The sequence below is a fragment of the Callorhinus ursinus genome, unplaced genomic scaffold (assembly GCF_003265705.2).
Source record: "Callorhinus ursinus isolate GAN/ISIS: 27379988/994484 unplaced genomic scaffold, GSC_fseal_2.0 scaffold87, whole genome shotgun sequence".
Classification (NCBI taxonomy): Eukaryota; Metazoa; Chordata; class Mammalia; order Carnivora; family Otariidae; genus Callorhinus; species Callorhinus ursinus.
The window spans coordinates 2,037,370-2,053,936 of NW_027397149.1; the positions used below are offsets into that span (position 1 = coordinate 2,037,370).

The 16,567-nt window shown below is 54.9% G+C and overlaps 1 protein-coding gene across 5 annotated transcripts in view; it reads left to right on the top strand.

Annotated features, from left to right (window-relative positions):
* GSG1L (GSG1 like) overlaps positions 1–16,297 on the top strand; it is a 201,910-nt gene extending 185,613 nt beyond the window's left edge. For 3 of the 5 annotated variants that reach the window (XM_025854096.2, XM_073888102.1, XM_025854099.2), the window contains one exon: positions 15,770–16,297. In XM_025854096.2, the coding sequence (XP_025709881.2) occupies positions 15,770–16,043 (274 nt within the window). In that variant the 3' untranslated portion in view covers positions 16,044–16,297. Of the gene's footprint in view, positions 1–4,548; positions 4,620–15,769 lie in introns of all 5 variants that reach the window. The other 2 variants (XM_025854098.2, XM_025854097.2) reach the window with 1 other exon arrangement.
* Positions 16,298–16,567: the final 270 nt, after the last annotated feature.

Below are 16,567 nucleotides of genomic sequence, written 5' to 3' on the forward strand. Positions count from 1 at the left end.
CCAGAGGTGTTCGATGCCTTGAAGCCCTTTCTCTGCTTCTTCCAGAACACCCCTTTCCTGAGGCAGCACGTGGCTCAGGTCTAACCGATGGAGTGGAAGGAAAGGGGGTGTGGTTTTTTGGGGGGGCTTCAGGGGTGGGGATTGGTGAACATGTTAAAATACTGTCCTTCCACACCCGGAACCATGCGGTGGAGTCACAGACGGACCCCCAGAGATGAGGTTGATGACGACCATGTGATAATGACGTGATGAGAACTCCAGGCAGACAGAGCTTTCCATGGACTCATTCATTTACTCCTACAGCCACCCAAGAGGCAGGTGCGTCATTATGCCCATTGATCAGAGGAGGAAGTCAGACTGGCAGGTGATCAGGACATGTCCAGACTCAAGTAGCTTTCACAGAGGTGATGCCTGACGCCTGCAGAGGGAAGCACACAGCAGGTTCACGGAGGACAGAGGTGCTTGTTGCCCACCTGGTGCCCCTCCTGAGCACTATTTCAGTCCCAGCACCCCCTCCCCCCACTATTTACCCTTCAAGGCACTTACTTAGATTTGTGGGTAATTTCTCGCACCACCATTAAAAGCAACTATCTTCAGAAAGCACATATTTTCTGCAGGAAATCACAGTTCCAAATTAAATATAATTGTCACCTGGTGCCATTTGCCATTGTTCCTTTTCTTTCTACACAGAGCTCAGCACCCCAGATGCTCCCCACGTGGACTGCTCCTAGCCTGGGGCTGCCTATGCTCCTTCCCTGCTAACATTCCTGGGGACACCCGGTGCCAAGCACTGGGCTAGAGCCTGAGGCCTCCAAGTGGAGAATGGAATAAACTCCACCCTCGTCTCTTGGACTTTAAAAATGTACGGGGAAGCCCACCAATTAAGCGAGTTTAGAAATAGTGGTGGTTAACCTGTTCGGAGCCCTGGCTCTGTACCAGGTACTGGGCTCCAGGGTTCACAACCACCAGGGGGGTGGTGGTACTTGTCCTTTCTGTCGTGCTTACCACCGTGTACCCATTGCAACGTAGAAACTTCTAGATCATAGGGTTCACGGAGGACAGTCAGGTGAGTTGCACAAGGCCATCCTGCCTGCGAAGAGCAGAGCTGCCGGTCGGCCATGATTCCTCCTCCCTGAAGGGCCCAAGGGCTTGGTCTTGTCCAAAGCATCCCCATGTCCTGACGTGGTTTCCTGCCAGGGAGTGCTGGGGGGCTACGGGAGGGTCCTCAGCTCTTGCCATAACCATGGCCATGCCTTACCCCTCACCAGTCGGACCCCGAGAGCCTGCAGATCTGTTCCTTTCATTGACGACTCTGGTAGAGAGGGGTACGTTCGAGCAGGGAAACCAACTCTTTCCAGAATGGCCACACGGCACAGCCGAAGGATGGGCAGATGGGTGTGGGTCCAGCTTGGTCTCTGAGAAAGGAGCAGGTCACGTGGCCTCCAGCATGCTGATCCCGTGTCAGATGCGGGCTTCCTCCACACAGCCTCTGCTTCCCCTTGACAGGTGGTTCTCAGCCTTGGCCGCACGTTACAGCCCTGGGTAAATGAAAACTGCCCAGGTCACTTCAATGGGCCTCCAAGCTGAGAAGCACTGTTAAGACCAGGGGTTAACACGCGGTCTCCCGAAAACCAAATCTGGCCCTCCACCTGCTGCAAAGAAACGTCTCCTGAACAACACGCCTGTTGGTCTGCGCAGTGTCTGCAGTGCTTACGGACCACAATGGCAGTCAAATAGTTGTGACAGAGAGGCCTCACATCTTTACTATCCAGACCTTCATGGGACAAGTTTGCCAACGCCCGGACTACGCAGTGGTCCACCCTGCCAACCCTCTTAAAATTAAACATTCTCTGGCCTAAAACTTCACACATTAAGTTGTGATTATTTGTGTGTGCAACAGGCATGAGCTTCTGGATGCAGAGGCCTCTCTGAGTCCTACCTGTGGCCCCCAAGCCCAGCACCCGGCCAGCATTGTTTGCTAACTGACAGGTGTTCTTTGATATGTTAACTATTGAACTTCGGTCTTCTTGGCCAACAGGTCTGGGTGACCAGGACAGGGAGGGACCAGACCAGCTGGGGCTGCTTCTCTCCTTAAATACCAGCTCCTTTGCTCACAGGCCCCTCTCCCAAGGGCCGAGGCTCCCTGCAGAACCCCAGGGACGTGCCCAGCATGAGGCCTGGAGGGGATGATCTCGGAAGATAAGAAGCCCTGAGAACGGGGAGCCTGGGGTCGATGGAGTAATCTGGAGTAATTGGCTCAAGGTTAAGGCTGGGAGACACAGGAGGGTGTGAGAGGCCCATACGTGGCAGGGCAGGCTTCTGTTGACCCAGAGGCACAGGACATGGTGAGCCAGATGGCACTCTGGGATGCGGATGGGTTCAGTTACCTGGTCCGGCCTCCATCCAGTGTTTGCAGTGTCACGATTGGTGATACTCTAGTCTTGATTACCTCTGGGGATGGGGAGCTCAGTACCTTGCCAGATATACATGCAGGACTACTTGGAAGAATGCCAAACTGGACGACCCCTAAGTGTCTGTCAGTAGGGGATTGAATATTAACTCTTCTTTCACATACAATACGAGGGAAAAGGCGAGTGAGATTTATGTGTACTGACATGGAAAGATGTTGGAAATTTGTGGGTAAGAAAAAAAAAACAGATTACAAAAGCATGTTTAATTTGAGGCTGTATATGTTAAAAAAAAGTTTTAATTCTGAAACGATAAACACCAAGCTCCTAGCAGTGGTGATGCCACCACAGGGAGGTGTCATTTAAGGGGACTTCTGCTGTATGAGTGGGAGGTGTTTTTTTTTTTTTTTTTTAAATAAGCCAGTGCTATCAGGAAAATAACAGAGATATTTCTACTAAAAGATGCAAAAAGAAAAGAAAAAGGACATCTTTCCTCGTATGGAACCTTCCCATAGCATCACTTATCTACAACATATACCTGCCTTCCATATAGCTTCAGCCCTTAGGGCTTTGTTCTGCCATCTGGGTCCACCCAGGCCATAGAAAGTACTTGTTAAAAAAACCCAACCGTGTTAGGGTTTGCTCCCTGGGAAGCGCAGGCCTAGCCCCTGGGTACAGACAGCGTGGGCACTCTTGGGTGGTGTTATACAATGCTTGTCACTGTCTGCCTCGTGTGTCTTCCTACTAGACTGGAGCCTCTGAGGGCAGAGACTAAGAGGTAGGCGTTTCTGCGGTGCACACAGCAACTGGAGTAAACTGCCCAGAGCAGGTCCTCTGGACATTCCTGGTGAATGAGTGAAGGAGCAGTCTTAGGGGCCCAGAAGGATCAGTGCCTGAGTATTTCTCTCCCTTCTACTAGGCATCTGGAATTGCTTGCTTGTCATCCGTCACCTTCCCCGTGTCTCCTTCTCCAGCCCCACACTCTGGACACTGCCAGGCAACTAGAAATAAGACGTGGTGGGAAGAACCAGAGAGCAGGGGTGGGGCATTTGCTTGGGCGAGGATTGAGACTTCCCTGCATGAGAGAACAGAGGATACCCCTGCAAAGAAGAGGTGGGTGGAGGAGCACAAAGCAAGTAAAAGGCAAAGAGGAGTGGAGGAAAGATCTAAGAACGTGTGCAGCCACAGATACGGAATTGGGGATGCTTCCAGTGTTCTTTAGCAGATACGATCATGATTGGCATTGTTTCTACTTCTGGGGACCAGATTGTGTTCCTCTGAAGGTGATGCACACCAGGACTGGACCGCGTGGAGCTCTGTGGTGTTTTCGGGTTACAAAGGGGAGAGCGCAGTGTGGGAACATGGCCCTACCCATTCCCTGGGCCCGGTCAGTGGTGGGATGAGGGCGAGGGTTTAGGTCTGCAGCTGCCTCCACTCAGACCCTTGTCACCCTGGCATCCCCTGCCACACCAGTTCTAGCCCCGTCTGGAATTGCAGTGATCTTGAGACGCCAGAGAAGGAAGCCACACGTGTCGGTGGGAAGGAGCCCCCTTCCAACCTTCTGTGCCAGAAGTCAGGAGACCGGGGCTTTGTGTCTTTGTAGATAAATGCCCTGAGGAAGTGTTTTCATTTAGTGAAGAAAAGTGACACAGCTAATAGGAGTCTGTTGCCCCCAAGTCAGAGAATAGAGGTAAGCAAAAAGATTCCAGATTGAATCCCTATATCCTCATTATCTGGGGTTAGTTCCCACTGGCCTTGGCACAAATAATCTTTTATGCACATCGGCATTTAATTGTTAAATCAAACCGTGCGTACTCTTTTGTAATTTAGCATTTGCACATAATTAAACATCTTTTTCTGAGGACACACGGGTTTGTGTCCCTGTTCTGCCTCTAACTTCTTAGCTGCGTGACACTCGATGGGTCACATTAGCTTTCGGTGCCTCAGTTTCTCCGTCGACAAAATGGAGGTCACGGCGCCCATCTAAGAGGGTTGTGGTAAGGCTCCATGTGGCAGCCGTGGCCCGGGTTGCTTTGCACAGTGTTCCCAAAGGGAAAAGACTGTATTTTTTCAGGTCCTGGGTCTCTGCCAGCTCCGCTTGCTCTTTCTCACACAGGCTTTTGGGTCCTTTTCTTTCCAGGATCGAGAAGGGGGATGGGCATGAGGAGGAGGACCTGCGCTTAGATTGTCGCCACGAGAGATACGCTGCCCGTAAGTGGTCTCGTCTGCAGCAGCCTGCGCCGTCCGAGGAGAGGGGACCCTGGAGATGAGCCAGGCCAGCCTCCCCCTGCACCCCTGCTTGCTTCCACAGACACACACTGCAGAGGGGGAAACTGAGGCTGGCGTCTTGGCGTAGCCCGTCCCCTGCACACAGCGGCCATGGCCCTCTCATGATGGAGATGGGATGCTAAGAAAGCGAGAGGGACCTTGGGTGCTTCGGGGCAGGCAGGCGAGCCACAGCTGGAGTCCAGGCTGGGCTGGCTGTTGGCCAGAAGGGGGAACAGCTCCGGGGTCCGACTAGCCAAGTCAGGGAAGTGACAGTGGATGAGATTTGTTTGGGCCGCAGAGGCTCCCGGCAGCTCGGAGTGCATTGACTTCATATGCCTCACTGTGGGGGACCAGAAAGCAAAGGGGGTGAAAGCAGAGAAAGGGCCTTGCTCCAGCCAGAAACAGAAGGAGCCAACGGGAGATTAAAGTTAAAATGGCAGAATCTCAGCTCAGCTCAGCCTGCAGAAGGCCCACCACAGGCTCCCCGCCCACCACACCCCCTCCCAAGGGATGTTCATGCTTGATCTCCTGTGCTTGCTGGCCCCCAGCCCCAGCAGCCTGGATTACGAGCCACGTTGTGCAGATGAGGAAGTTCAGACTCAGAGAGGTGGAGTAGCTTGCCCGAGGTTGCACAGCTCGGCCTCTCGTGGCAGAGCTGTTCCAGCAGACCCCGTCTGCGCCCTGCTTCTGTCTCTCAGACCTTTTAGCAAGCTCCAGTGCTTTCCAGGGGCCAGTATCTGCATCTCCGTGCCTGGGGGCTTCTCCCACCTACACTCACAGAAGGAGAGGGCCGGGGAGCAGAAATCCCTCCGAGGGGCTCGGGAGGCACATAGTAGGGATGAAGGCTGAGGACGCTGTTCAGGCGCCACTGGCCCATGCTTGGGCCCAAGCATCCCCACGCTCCCTGCAGAATGGGCAGGCAACCTTGGGTGGAAAGAGGCCATGGGGCTTGTCTGGGGCAGGGAAGCCCAATCCCCGAAGCCCAAGGATGAAGACAGAGTTGAAGGGACCCCGTTTGGCTCTAAGAGCAAGCACTGGGATTAATGAGGACACCCAGGGTCAGGGGAACTGCAGAAGGCCTCCACCCCCAGCCCGCCTCCCATGGCCCTCACCCCTGCCCCGGCACCCACTTCATCTGCCAAGCAGCATTCCCTCATAAAAGGAACATCACGTGCACTCACGCGCAGGTCAACAGCCTGCAGAAAATCCATCTTTCGTTCCTTCCAAGACACAGCTGTGAACAAGCCAGAGCAGACAGTGGCCTCCGCCTTGTGGGGCTCACAGTCTGGGGGCAGGGGGAGAAAGCAAGAAGTGACTCAGAAATAAACAAGACAATCTCAGAACAGACAGGGGCTCGGAGGGTGCGGGTGAAGGTAGGGGAATGGGGCAGGCTCCTCTAGAGCCGCCTCTCTGACTGGAGCCTGAAGAATGAGAAAGAGCCAGCCAGGCGGAGGCTTGCAAGCGCTAAGTCCCCGAAGCAGGGGCCGCCCGGACAGGAGGCCAGTGTGGCTGGAGCAGGGACAGCAGTGGGGAGGCCGGCGATGGGGCTGGAGGGGCGCGGGGACAGGAGTGGGCGATGTGGGGTGCTGGCCGTGCAGTGGGGAGCCCAGGGGCATTTTGAGCAGGGAGGAGCCTTACCTGGGTTGTTCATCTGTGTCTGTGTATCTATCTATACCTCTATACCTCTAATCTACACTTAGACCTATGTCATCTGTCTGTCTCCATATCCGTGTCTCTCCCTCCAGCCATAGCCGTCCATCGGCACTGTGGGGAAGGGGTCGCAGGGGAGCAAAAGCAGAGGCCAGCCGAGCAGCTTAGATGCTGTTGTCGTCATTCCCAGGAGAGACGACAGTGGCCTCACCTTTGGCGAGGAAGATGAAAGTGGGTGGGTTCGGGAACTCTCTGCTGGAAGAATTGTCACATGTCTTCATTGGGGTTCTCCCAGAGGCAGATCGGGAGATAAGGGCTCAGCAGCAGCCAGCACCCGTTTGGGTGGCCCCAGAAGACACAGTAGGAGCAGGGAAAGGCAGGGTCTGTAAAGGACATAGTACGGAAGTGAGTGCCTTGAACCCCGCTGGGGGCCCCGGGCCGCCGGTGCAGAGCGCACGAATCTGAGTTACCCTTCCCGACAGGACCGCCGCTCTGCTCGGGCCCTGAGGGTGCTGGGCTGGGGCGCGGGGCCCGCCTTGCCCTGGGGCAGGTGGAGGTCAGCAGCCTGCTTCACTGAGGGGGCACCCGGGGCGTCAGTGTGTCTGAAGAGGACAGGTTGGTGCAGCCATGCTGCTTGGTCTGGGTGGAGCTGGACGGTCTTGCAGAGCAGGGAAGGGAGAGGGCTGAAGCTAGGTCCTTCAGGGAGCGTGCTCAGGGTGGGGAGAGCCGGTGAAGCCCCTGAATCCTCACGCACCACCCCGGGGCTCACAGAGAAGCTGCAGAAGGGGCGGGGGGGGGAAGGGGCTGTGGAGGGCCGGCAGCGGCCCCCAGAGGTTTACCAGATGCCCGCTCCTCAGGAAGAAAGGAGCCTCAGATCCCACAGCGCTCTGCCAGGTGTGCCTTTTATCAGGTAGCCGAGCTGCCGGGGATGCTGTCTTTCCCCCAGGGCCTGCGGAGGTGCTGGGGACTCCGTTACCACCAGAAGGAGAAGCTCCCGACCGCTGTCAGAGGAGTTGGCTTCGGTTGCTTGAGTGACCCCTAAGGTGGCTGCTCTCGTGGCCACGGGAAAGCCATTTATTCAACACATCTTTACGAAAGATACTTCTCTGGACTGGACCCGGGCTGGGTTCTGGAACATGGGGGTGAGCAAGGTGTGCTCCTGGACTGGGGGGCTCCCGAGCATGGCTGTCTTGTGTGGCCAGAGCTAAAGCGGGGTCCTCATCTGGCTGGCGGTGAGGGCGAGGTGCCAGAGAGGGAGGGGATACTTGGCCAGGGGTGACCCAGCTTGGAAGAATCCTACAGCGATATGGCTTCCTGGACTAGATCACAAAAATAGCCCACGAGAACTCAGTCCCACCAGGTCTGCTCATCCTGGTGTGTGTTCTGAGGACTTTACATTTATCCACTTATTTAATCCTAAACAGGTCCCATTTTACAGGCAGGGAGAGTGAGGCCTGACACGCGGCAGAGCTGGGATTTGCTCCCAGCCTGTCTGGCCCCAGAGCCTGAACCCTGGGCCCCCCAGGTGAGCTGCCGCATGCCAGGGGGTGGCCCCCGTGCTGGGTGCAGCCATCTACCAGACACCGGGCAGGGTCCCGGGACTCGGCGCCCAGCCCCCTGTGGATTTGGTCCTCAAAGACCTCGTGGGCTAGAAAAGCAGCCTGATCAGCACCGTCTCCAGAACGCAGCCTCTTAGCTGCTAGTGGGGTTTTGGCCAAGAAAATATTTTGGAAATGCCTGGTCGAGTTTTGCAATATTTCTGCACCGAACAGCTGCTCGGATTTTGTGGTGGGCTGACTTGCGGGCAGGAGGAACGGGGGAGGAGGGATGTCAGCGAGCCCACATTATTAAAGGCTTACTGTGTGCAGGTCTCTGCTCAGCCGTTCACAGCCCTGGGAAGGGGGATGATGACTCTTCCGTGGGGATGGACAGAGTAAGGAGCTGAAAGGTACCCTGACTTGCTGGGATCTCTGGTCCCCTGAGGGATACAGCCTGGCTCGGCTGTCTGTCTTCTTCCTTCCTCTGGGTACAAGGCCGTTCCTGTTCTGGGCCCCCAAGCCCCCACCCTCACCTCCTCTCCCTCTCCCTTTTCTCATTCTGCCCCAGTTCCCTGGCCTTTCTCTTTCTAGAAAATGCAAGCCATCCCCTCACAGGGCCTTTGTACTTGCCACTCTCTCTGCCCAGAATGCTCTCCCTCTAAATCCTTGCATGGCTGGCTTTGTCTCACCTTGAAGTCTCAGCCAGAAGACTGCTTCCTTGGAGAAGCTTCCCCTGACTGCATCTGCTTCCCCTGCTGTCCTCATTATCACTTGTTTTCTTTCATTCACGGCACCTGTCCCTCTCTGAAATTACTTTTCATATTTACATACTTGGTTTTTGTTTGGTGGTCTCTCCCCACTAGGTTCCAGGAGAACAGGCCCCCTGGCTTTTTTGTTCGTGTCTGTGTTCTGAGAGCCTAGAGTAGTGTGTTGCACACAGCAGGTGCTCAATTGCTCCAAGTTTGTCCCACCATTTCCCACTAGAGCGGCCACTTTTCCACAAACCAGTACATGAACTTTTGGTTATCTTAACTGCTCCGGAAGTCGCTATTTTTTTCTTGGGCTACTGTGATATGGATTCTGCCACAATTTCTTTTTCCCGAGGAAAGAGTTTGCTTTTGAAACTTGCCTTTGCGCCTGGGTGGCTCAGTTGGTTAAGCGACTGCCTTCGGCTCAGGTCATGATCCTGGAGTCCTGGGATCGAGTCGCGCATCGGGCTCCCTGCTCGGCAGGGAGTCTGCTTCTCCCTCTGACCCTCTTCCCTCTCATGCTCTCTATCTCTCATTCTCTCTTTCTCAAATAAATAAAAATCTTAAAAAAAAAAAAAGAAACTTGCCTTTGGGGCTTTGCAGTGCCACCAGCTAGCTTGGGAGCACATCAGATGTGACATTTGATGGAGGTGATGCTGCCATCTGGTCCAGGTGTCTGTATCTTCCTTTTGGGGGCAACTGGGGCTTGCAGCTGATTGCAGCTGTCAAGCTCAATGCCTGAGACAAGCTTTTGATTTTGCCACGTGTGTCTGTAAGGCCGGGCAGGGCTGGGCAAGAGGCTGTCACTTGCCAGGTACAGAGGTAGCTTCTGGGAGCTCTGTCTAGATAGGTCTCCACCGCCACTGCCCTCAAAATAGCAGAGGGAATTTCAAGGAAGACTTTCTTGGGTCCAGAGCAGCTTGGCATTTTTATTAGATCAAAATCACATCCAAGGAGAATACTGCTCAAGTCTGCTTCCTTTATTAAAATGGAAACAGACAATATTTCTGAAATAAACACTGATGCCAACTTGCCGGGCACCCAGACGGGTATGTGGCTTGGAGACATCTGAGACCCGGGGCCTTGGGGGCTGAGAGATCCAGGCCAGCGTTCACATCAGAATCACCTGAGGGGCTCCCTAAAGCGCGGATTGCCAGGCCTCATCTCTGAGCCTCTGAGTTCCTGGCTCAAGAGGGCTGGGGTGGGGCCTGATGATCTGCATTCCCAACGGGTCCCACGTGACTGTTTCTGCTGCTCTGCGGACAAGCTTCTGAGCAGGACTCGGCCCCGAGCCAATACCTATCCCTCCGAAGCTGCGGCCAGGAGCCAGTCTGCGTTTTGTCCCTTGCTTGGGCCCTTTGGTGGCTTCTGCGTGGAAACAGGTGCTTCTAGGGCCAACTCCTCTTCAATCCATCCTCCTAAGACAGTTTTGATGCTGTCTCCCCCAACCCCTTCTCCTAGCTCCCCAAGCTGCTGTGGTGGCCCCCCGGGTGCGTATCAGGCTCTGTGCTGAGAGATGTCGTGGGGACAGCCCCAGGGCCTAGCCCGCAGTCGGTCATCAGCAGGTTTCCGGCGAATGATTTAGTTCCCTTCGTCCTCCTGTAGTAGTTGCTGTAACAACTATTTCCATTTTACAGGGAAAAATACTTGGGGTCAGAGAAACAAGGTCACTTGTCCTGGGTCACAAATCTGGGCGACTTGCCATGCTTTTGTTCTTTCCTGTGACTGTTTTTTTGCCCAGAAACACTTGGGGGGCAGTTGCTCAAATACAGATTTCCCTGGAGATTCCAATACCTTGGTTTGGCGCAGGGCTGAGGGATCTGCATCAGGTAAGTCTGCTGCTCAGGGGGAGCCCCCAGGTGCAGGATGAACCCCGTCCCCCTGAGGGCACTGCTCGGCCTTTTCCCTGCTGGCGCCCATCATCTTGGGCTACCACAGTCCCCCACCCCTCACCCCGCCAGCTGCCAGTGCCCTGCTTTCCGGCTACACAGACCTTCTCGCTCCCCCCTTCCCGGGCCACCAGTGGTGCTAGGGTTTTCACACTTCCTGAAAACCTCATTTACCTGCCAAGAACCTATTTCACACTCTGTTCCCTTCTGCCTGAAAAGACCTGTTCCCTTCCTCCGCTGGGCAAGAAACAAACCCTAGTCGTGGAATTGTGAGCTTCACAGTACTTTCCAAGTCTAGTTCAATGTCTGGGGGATGGCAGCCCGCCCCCCACGCCCCCCATCAAAGGTGGTCATGTTCATCTCTGCATTGTCCTGTCCTGGGGCTCATTTCTACAAGGTGGGATTTTATGGTGGTTACAAGCCCGGCCTTTGGAGGCTACCTATTGTTCGAATCCAGCAGTGAGACTCTGGACAAATGACTTAACTTGTCTGAGCCTTGCTTTCCTCATCTGTAAAATGGGCATAGTAATGGCACCTCACTCATATTTCTGAGGAATAAATGGGCAAGTGCACATGAGGCGCAGTGAAGGGCTCCTGCCGCGCTAAGAGCTGTAGACGCATGTGCTCTCGTCACTTCCGCATGTATGTGTCTGTCTCCCTCACAAGCACTGGCAGGTGTCTCACTCCTGTCTGCAGACCCAGCACCCGCTGTGGAGCCTCACACACAATGGATTGTCCATCAGATGTTTCATAAGAGAATGAAGGAATCTGTGGTCCTGGGAGAGGTGGCAGGTTAAGTGGATTCAACCTGATCCTAAGTGTGGAAAAGAGATGAGGAGCATGTCATGCCTCAGCAGCATGGGGTCCCCAGAAGATGGGCTCCAGCGAGGACCAGAATGGGGCCCCCATTTGACCTCCTAAGACAGGCTGCCCCCAAGGTAGACCACAAAACCCAACTTCCCCTCCACATGGATCTCACACACATCTGCTCTTCTTCCCAAATCTTTGCATGTTCATTCATTTAATGGATCTACATTATCAGCAGTGTGGGTGGAATTGAGTGAGGTGCTAGGGATAGAGCAATGAAGAGCAGTATGGCTGGTCTGTGTCCCCATGTTACATGCCGCCTAGTAGGGGAAACTAGGAGGAATCGAGTAAATGGCTATTACTAAATGTGCCAGAGTCTTTGATGTGCCCTCAGGATACAGATCTACAGCGCAGGGTTGACTTGGAGAAGCAGCCATAGGGCCCTTGCCAAGGTGGCGACATTTTAGGACTGGAAAAGGGACGATGGTGTCACTAGCTGAAGGGTCTCCAAAGCCAGACACCTCAGTGCCAGCCTCAATTCATTTCTCCATCACTCCCCTCATCCCGTCTCTTTCTAGAGGAAAGAATTCGAGGTGGGGCAGCTAGACAGTAGGCTCTGGCTGGGCCCGCGGGCCCTCAAGAGAGGCCGGCAGCACCTCGGACAGCGGACGCGGGCGGTCGGGGTGGGGCGGGGCAGGGGGTGTGGCGTTCATCTGTCTCTCCTGTGCCAGGCCGGGCTGGGCTGCTGTGGGGTCAGAAACACCAATACCAGCCACTTGCCCACCGTCATCAATTCCTTTACCAGCTTCAGAGCACCTTGGACAAGTTACATCCCCTGTAAGTGCCCCCATTTCCCCTTCGACACATTTGCGGTGGCACTGGCAGACTTGGCTTTCAAGGGCCCTTCCAACTCAGCGAATCCATTCTGGAACAGAGGATGTGACTGCACGCAATTCAGCAGAGCTGAAAGCTGAACCCCTGGGACCTTGGTGCCCTGGGGGGGGGTTCATGACAGTGATTTCCCACTGATCTATGGAGAAGTGAGGATGGAAGAGAGGACATTAAATGTGTTCATGTTCATTTGGGCCAAATACTGTGCTAAGCCTGGTTGCTTACAAAGGAATTTAAAACACAGCACTTGCTATCAACCTTCCGAGTGGCAACTTGGACAGATCTCTTCCCACCCTTGGGCCGTGGCTCCCCATCTGTGAAGAGAGGTGGTTGAATCCAACCCCCTCCCATACAGGCATTTTGCTATTTCTACATCGATCTGAAGTCGGATAACGAAGGACTGACTTCTAGCAGGGGGCCTGCTGGGCCTGCCAAACCCTTTGTAACTCACATCCATTGCAGGTTCAGAGAGGACGAGGTACTTGTCAACAGTCACACAGCTTAAAAAAAAAAAAAAAGACACAGCTTGTAAGCAGTGGAGCCTGGATTTGAACCCCTGACTGCAAGACTGCAATTATAGTTTTCCCCCTAAGCCCATATCCACAAGAGGAGAGACTGACTAAGGAGGCTCTCATAATGTACAGAATCTCAGAATAGGAAGGGCAGGCAAAGCTCATTCTCCAGGCTTAGGAATTACTCCATCCTCCTTCTGAATGATTTCTTCAATTGTTATAAAGGGTCAGCTCAGGACTTGCTGTGTGCCTGGCCAGGTGCGGGGGGCCAAGGCTCCGGGATGAAAGTAGACCCAGTCCCTGCCTGCACTGGGTCCCCAACACAAAGTCACAAGCCCAGGGAGAGAGAGATCAGCAGCGTGTCGTGGGGTCACGGGGAGAGTGAAGCCTGTGCCTGTGAAGTTATGGGATGCTTCCCAGAGGGGGAGCATTTGAAAGACGAGTGGGGGATTCAGTAACCAGGAAACAGCAAGGAAGGGCATCGGGTTGAGGGACCAGAATGTGTAAAGCCATGGCACAGAGTTATGGACCAAGGATGCAGGTTGGGAAGTAGAGGTCAGAACTGGCTAGCCAAGAGATGCTACTTGGCTCACAGATGGCTGTAAATGTTTTAAAAGTCTCAGTTGTCAGTATTGAAAATCTGGGAGATTTTATTTCGAAATTCTGATTTTCAGTTTCTCTGAACTTTTTGGAAGATCTGAGCCCACGTTCTCCATGGCAGCAATTGGTCAGAGCTGAAGAATGGCTGCTTTGCCCATTTATGTCATTTGGTTAGGCCTCGTAGACATTTTGAGGTGGTATTCTCCAATCTACAGCATCAGGTGCTTCCCCCTCCCCTGCCGCCACCCCCAGCTAGTGACTAGCCCAAAAGTAAAGATACTGGAAGATGGGAAGTGCATGGGGGTTGTGGTGGCCTGGGGGCACTCCTCAGGCGGAGCTCCCTACTCTCCACTGTAAATGGCTCTGGGCCCCAAGCCCCTCCCGGGAGGCCGAAGACAAAAGGAGGGTCCCAGTTCCTCAGTGACAAATCCACTTCTGGATCCAGGGAACAAGCAGCCTGATTTTAACTCAAGGAAGGATGGGGATCATGGCCTTTCCTTTTCCATCAAAATGCATGATCCCTTTCTGTTCCAGCAGACTCTCCGGGGTTCGGCCTGTTGACAATGGTGAGAGCAGGCTACAATCACTATTAAATATTCATTTAGAAAAACAATCAAACCTTTCTGCACATCAAATATTTGCTTCTAGATTTTTTTTTTTTAAATCCAAACACCTATATCTTGGCAGCATTCACTTCCAAAGAATGCAAGTTTCAGTTGCTGAGGCCAAAACAGACATTTTTCCTGAGGCCAAATGGTTCCAGAATGTTTGCCAAATATTTCCCACCCTCTTAAAAATACAATAAAATTAGCAAAGCACTAACATTAAAGAATATTAAAACCAGAAAAAACATCAAAGCACAAAACCCCACAACCACCCCCTAAATTGGCACAACCGTCCTCCCCTTTGCCCGTGGCCTTCCAGCCCTTGCCATGAGGGAGACTGTCCCAACAGTCAGAGCTGCTTTGGGGGTGGAGGAAGGGTAATGAACTGTCTGTCTGTAGAGGTATGCAAGCAAGAGCTTAGCTTCAGCAGGAATTCCCAGCTCAGTGGGGCTTGCTACAAAGAGCCTGTCTGACCCTAAAGGATGACAAGAATGTCTGAGCCTCCATTAGAGCTCAGAGTAGAAAAACCGATGAATGTCTTTAATGAGGAAATTCAGTCCAGCTGCTTATCCTTGCTGAGTGTCCATTCCCTCATCTGTAAAATGGGTGCTAGCTACCTCCCAGGCTTGTGAGGCTAGAATCAAGTAGGCTATAGACCGTGAATGCTCAGTGTCTGTTGGTTTTCTCTCTGGCCCCCCAGCCCACCCACCATGCCAGTCTCTCCCTCGGTTTTCCTCTCTGCTTCCACCTCCAATGAGCCATCGCGGAGCATCTGCTGAGGGTCCAGCCATCATTCTCCTTGGCTCATGGTCTGATGGGGGCCACGCTAGGGAGTGCCACTGGGAGGGGTGGCTCCAAGATGAGGGAAACAGCCAATGGCCTCAAAGAGACATTGGGGGGCTCCCTGTAGGAGGAGAGACGTGAGCTGGGCCTTGAGGGTGATTCACAGTAGGTACAAGGACATGTTAGCAGGTCGCAGCGTGGGGATGGACAGGGTTCCCGCATGTCAGAGATGTTGAGGCATTTGAGTGAAGGCAGGGAGTGGGCTTCCGAGAACCCAGGGAGAGAGGAGTGAGCTTGTTGGATGGGGACCAGCTCCCTCCCTTCTGCTCGCCCAGGCCTCTGGGAGCAGTGGGGCACTGCCAGCGCGCTGCTCGGAGTCACTTTGGGCACACCCGTGCACTCATGCTTAGTCCCTGGGGTCACGTAGGGACCGGGGCCCGGAGTTGTGTATGCTTGTTCTTCTCTAACCCTCCCCCAGCTCCTTGAACACGTGGAGACGCAGTGTGGCTCAGGGAAGCCTGGTGGGGTGGTGGGTGGCGGTTACGGGCTGGCTGGGCAGGGTGGCTCGGGAGATGGGTGGGCAGGGAGAGGGGCAGGAGGCTGGAGGGTCGTGGATGGGTGCGCGGTGGTGACTTAGTGGATGTGGCAGCAGGTTGGGAAGTGGGCAAGTGGGCGGGTGAGGTAGAGGGTGGGTGAGTGGGAGGCTAGGAGGATGTTTCCAGTTGCAGGCAGATGTGGCTGTGGGAAGTCGGGCTGCTGGGGGTGTTAATGGGGCAGGAGGAGGATGGATGGTGTGTTGACAGGTGGGAGGTGCATGAGTGGGTTTGGGACTGTGGGTGGGAAGACCGTGTCTGAGTGGGGTGGTGGGCACCTTGGCCAGTGGGAGGTGGATGGCAGTGGGTGTTGGCGGGTGTATGTCGAGGTGGGTGGGTGATGGGGGCATGGACGGTGAGCTGGTGAGTGAGGCGGGAGGTAGAGAGCTGGATGTAGGTTAACAGAGATGGGTGGGCGATGGATGCGTGGCTGGAGGAGGGCGGCCGTGCGTACTGACCACCCCGTCTTTTGGCAGGACACCATCCGCACATGGGAGAGTCCTGGCCCCGGGGCTCTGCACAGGAGGTGCCAGAGCTGAACCGCCAGTGCTGGGTGCTGGGGCACTGGGTGTGACTGAGACCCAGCGCGGCCCCCGGACCTCAGGCCGCCCGCCAGAAGACTGCTCTGGTGCCCCTGGAAAGCTGGCCTGTGTGCTGGGAACTCAGCCAGCCTGCGCGGGAGACACAGGCCTGCCCTCCCCACTGCCTCCTGGGGCTCAGGGCTCTGGACATGGAGCTGGAGTGGCCTGACGGAGTGCACAGGGCTGCGCATGGCGACTCTGGGACAGCAACCCCTGACTCTTGCCACCGTCACATGCAGCACCCTGTCCGGTGCAGCTGGGATACCACGGAAAGCCGGCCAGGAAGTTCAGGGCGTGTCCGGCGGCGCGGAGCCCTGCACGAGGCAGGGAGCGGGTGGGGCTTCCTGGCGTTGGCACCACAGGGTGGGGGGGGGCACACAGCAGGCACACAGCAGGGGCACAATAAATGCTTGTTGAACCTGTTTTCTTGCTATGTGTGGAGGCCAGTTGCTCTCTGGGCTGTGGCTGCTCCCCCAGGGCCCCACCCTATCGGGTCCTCAAGGAGCCTGAAGGTGGGACAGCCTGAGTGTGCTGGGGTCAGGGCCAGACACTGAGGTGCCGGAAGGAGGGAGCCCAGAGTGGAAGCTGGGTCTGGGGTGTCAGGGTCAGGGCGGAGCCAGGCTGGCAGGCTGCCTTGGATTCCAGAGGGTGGGCAAGGTAAGGATGGGACAGGCAGGTGGGGAATTTGGGAGA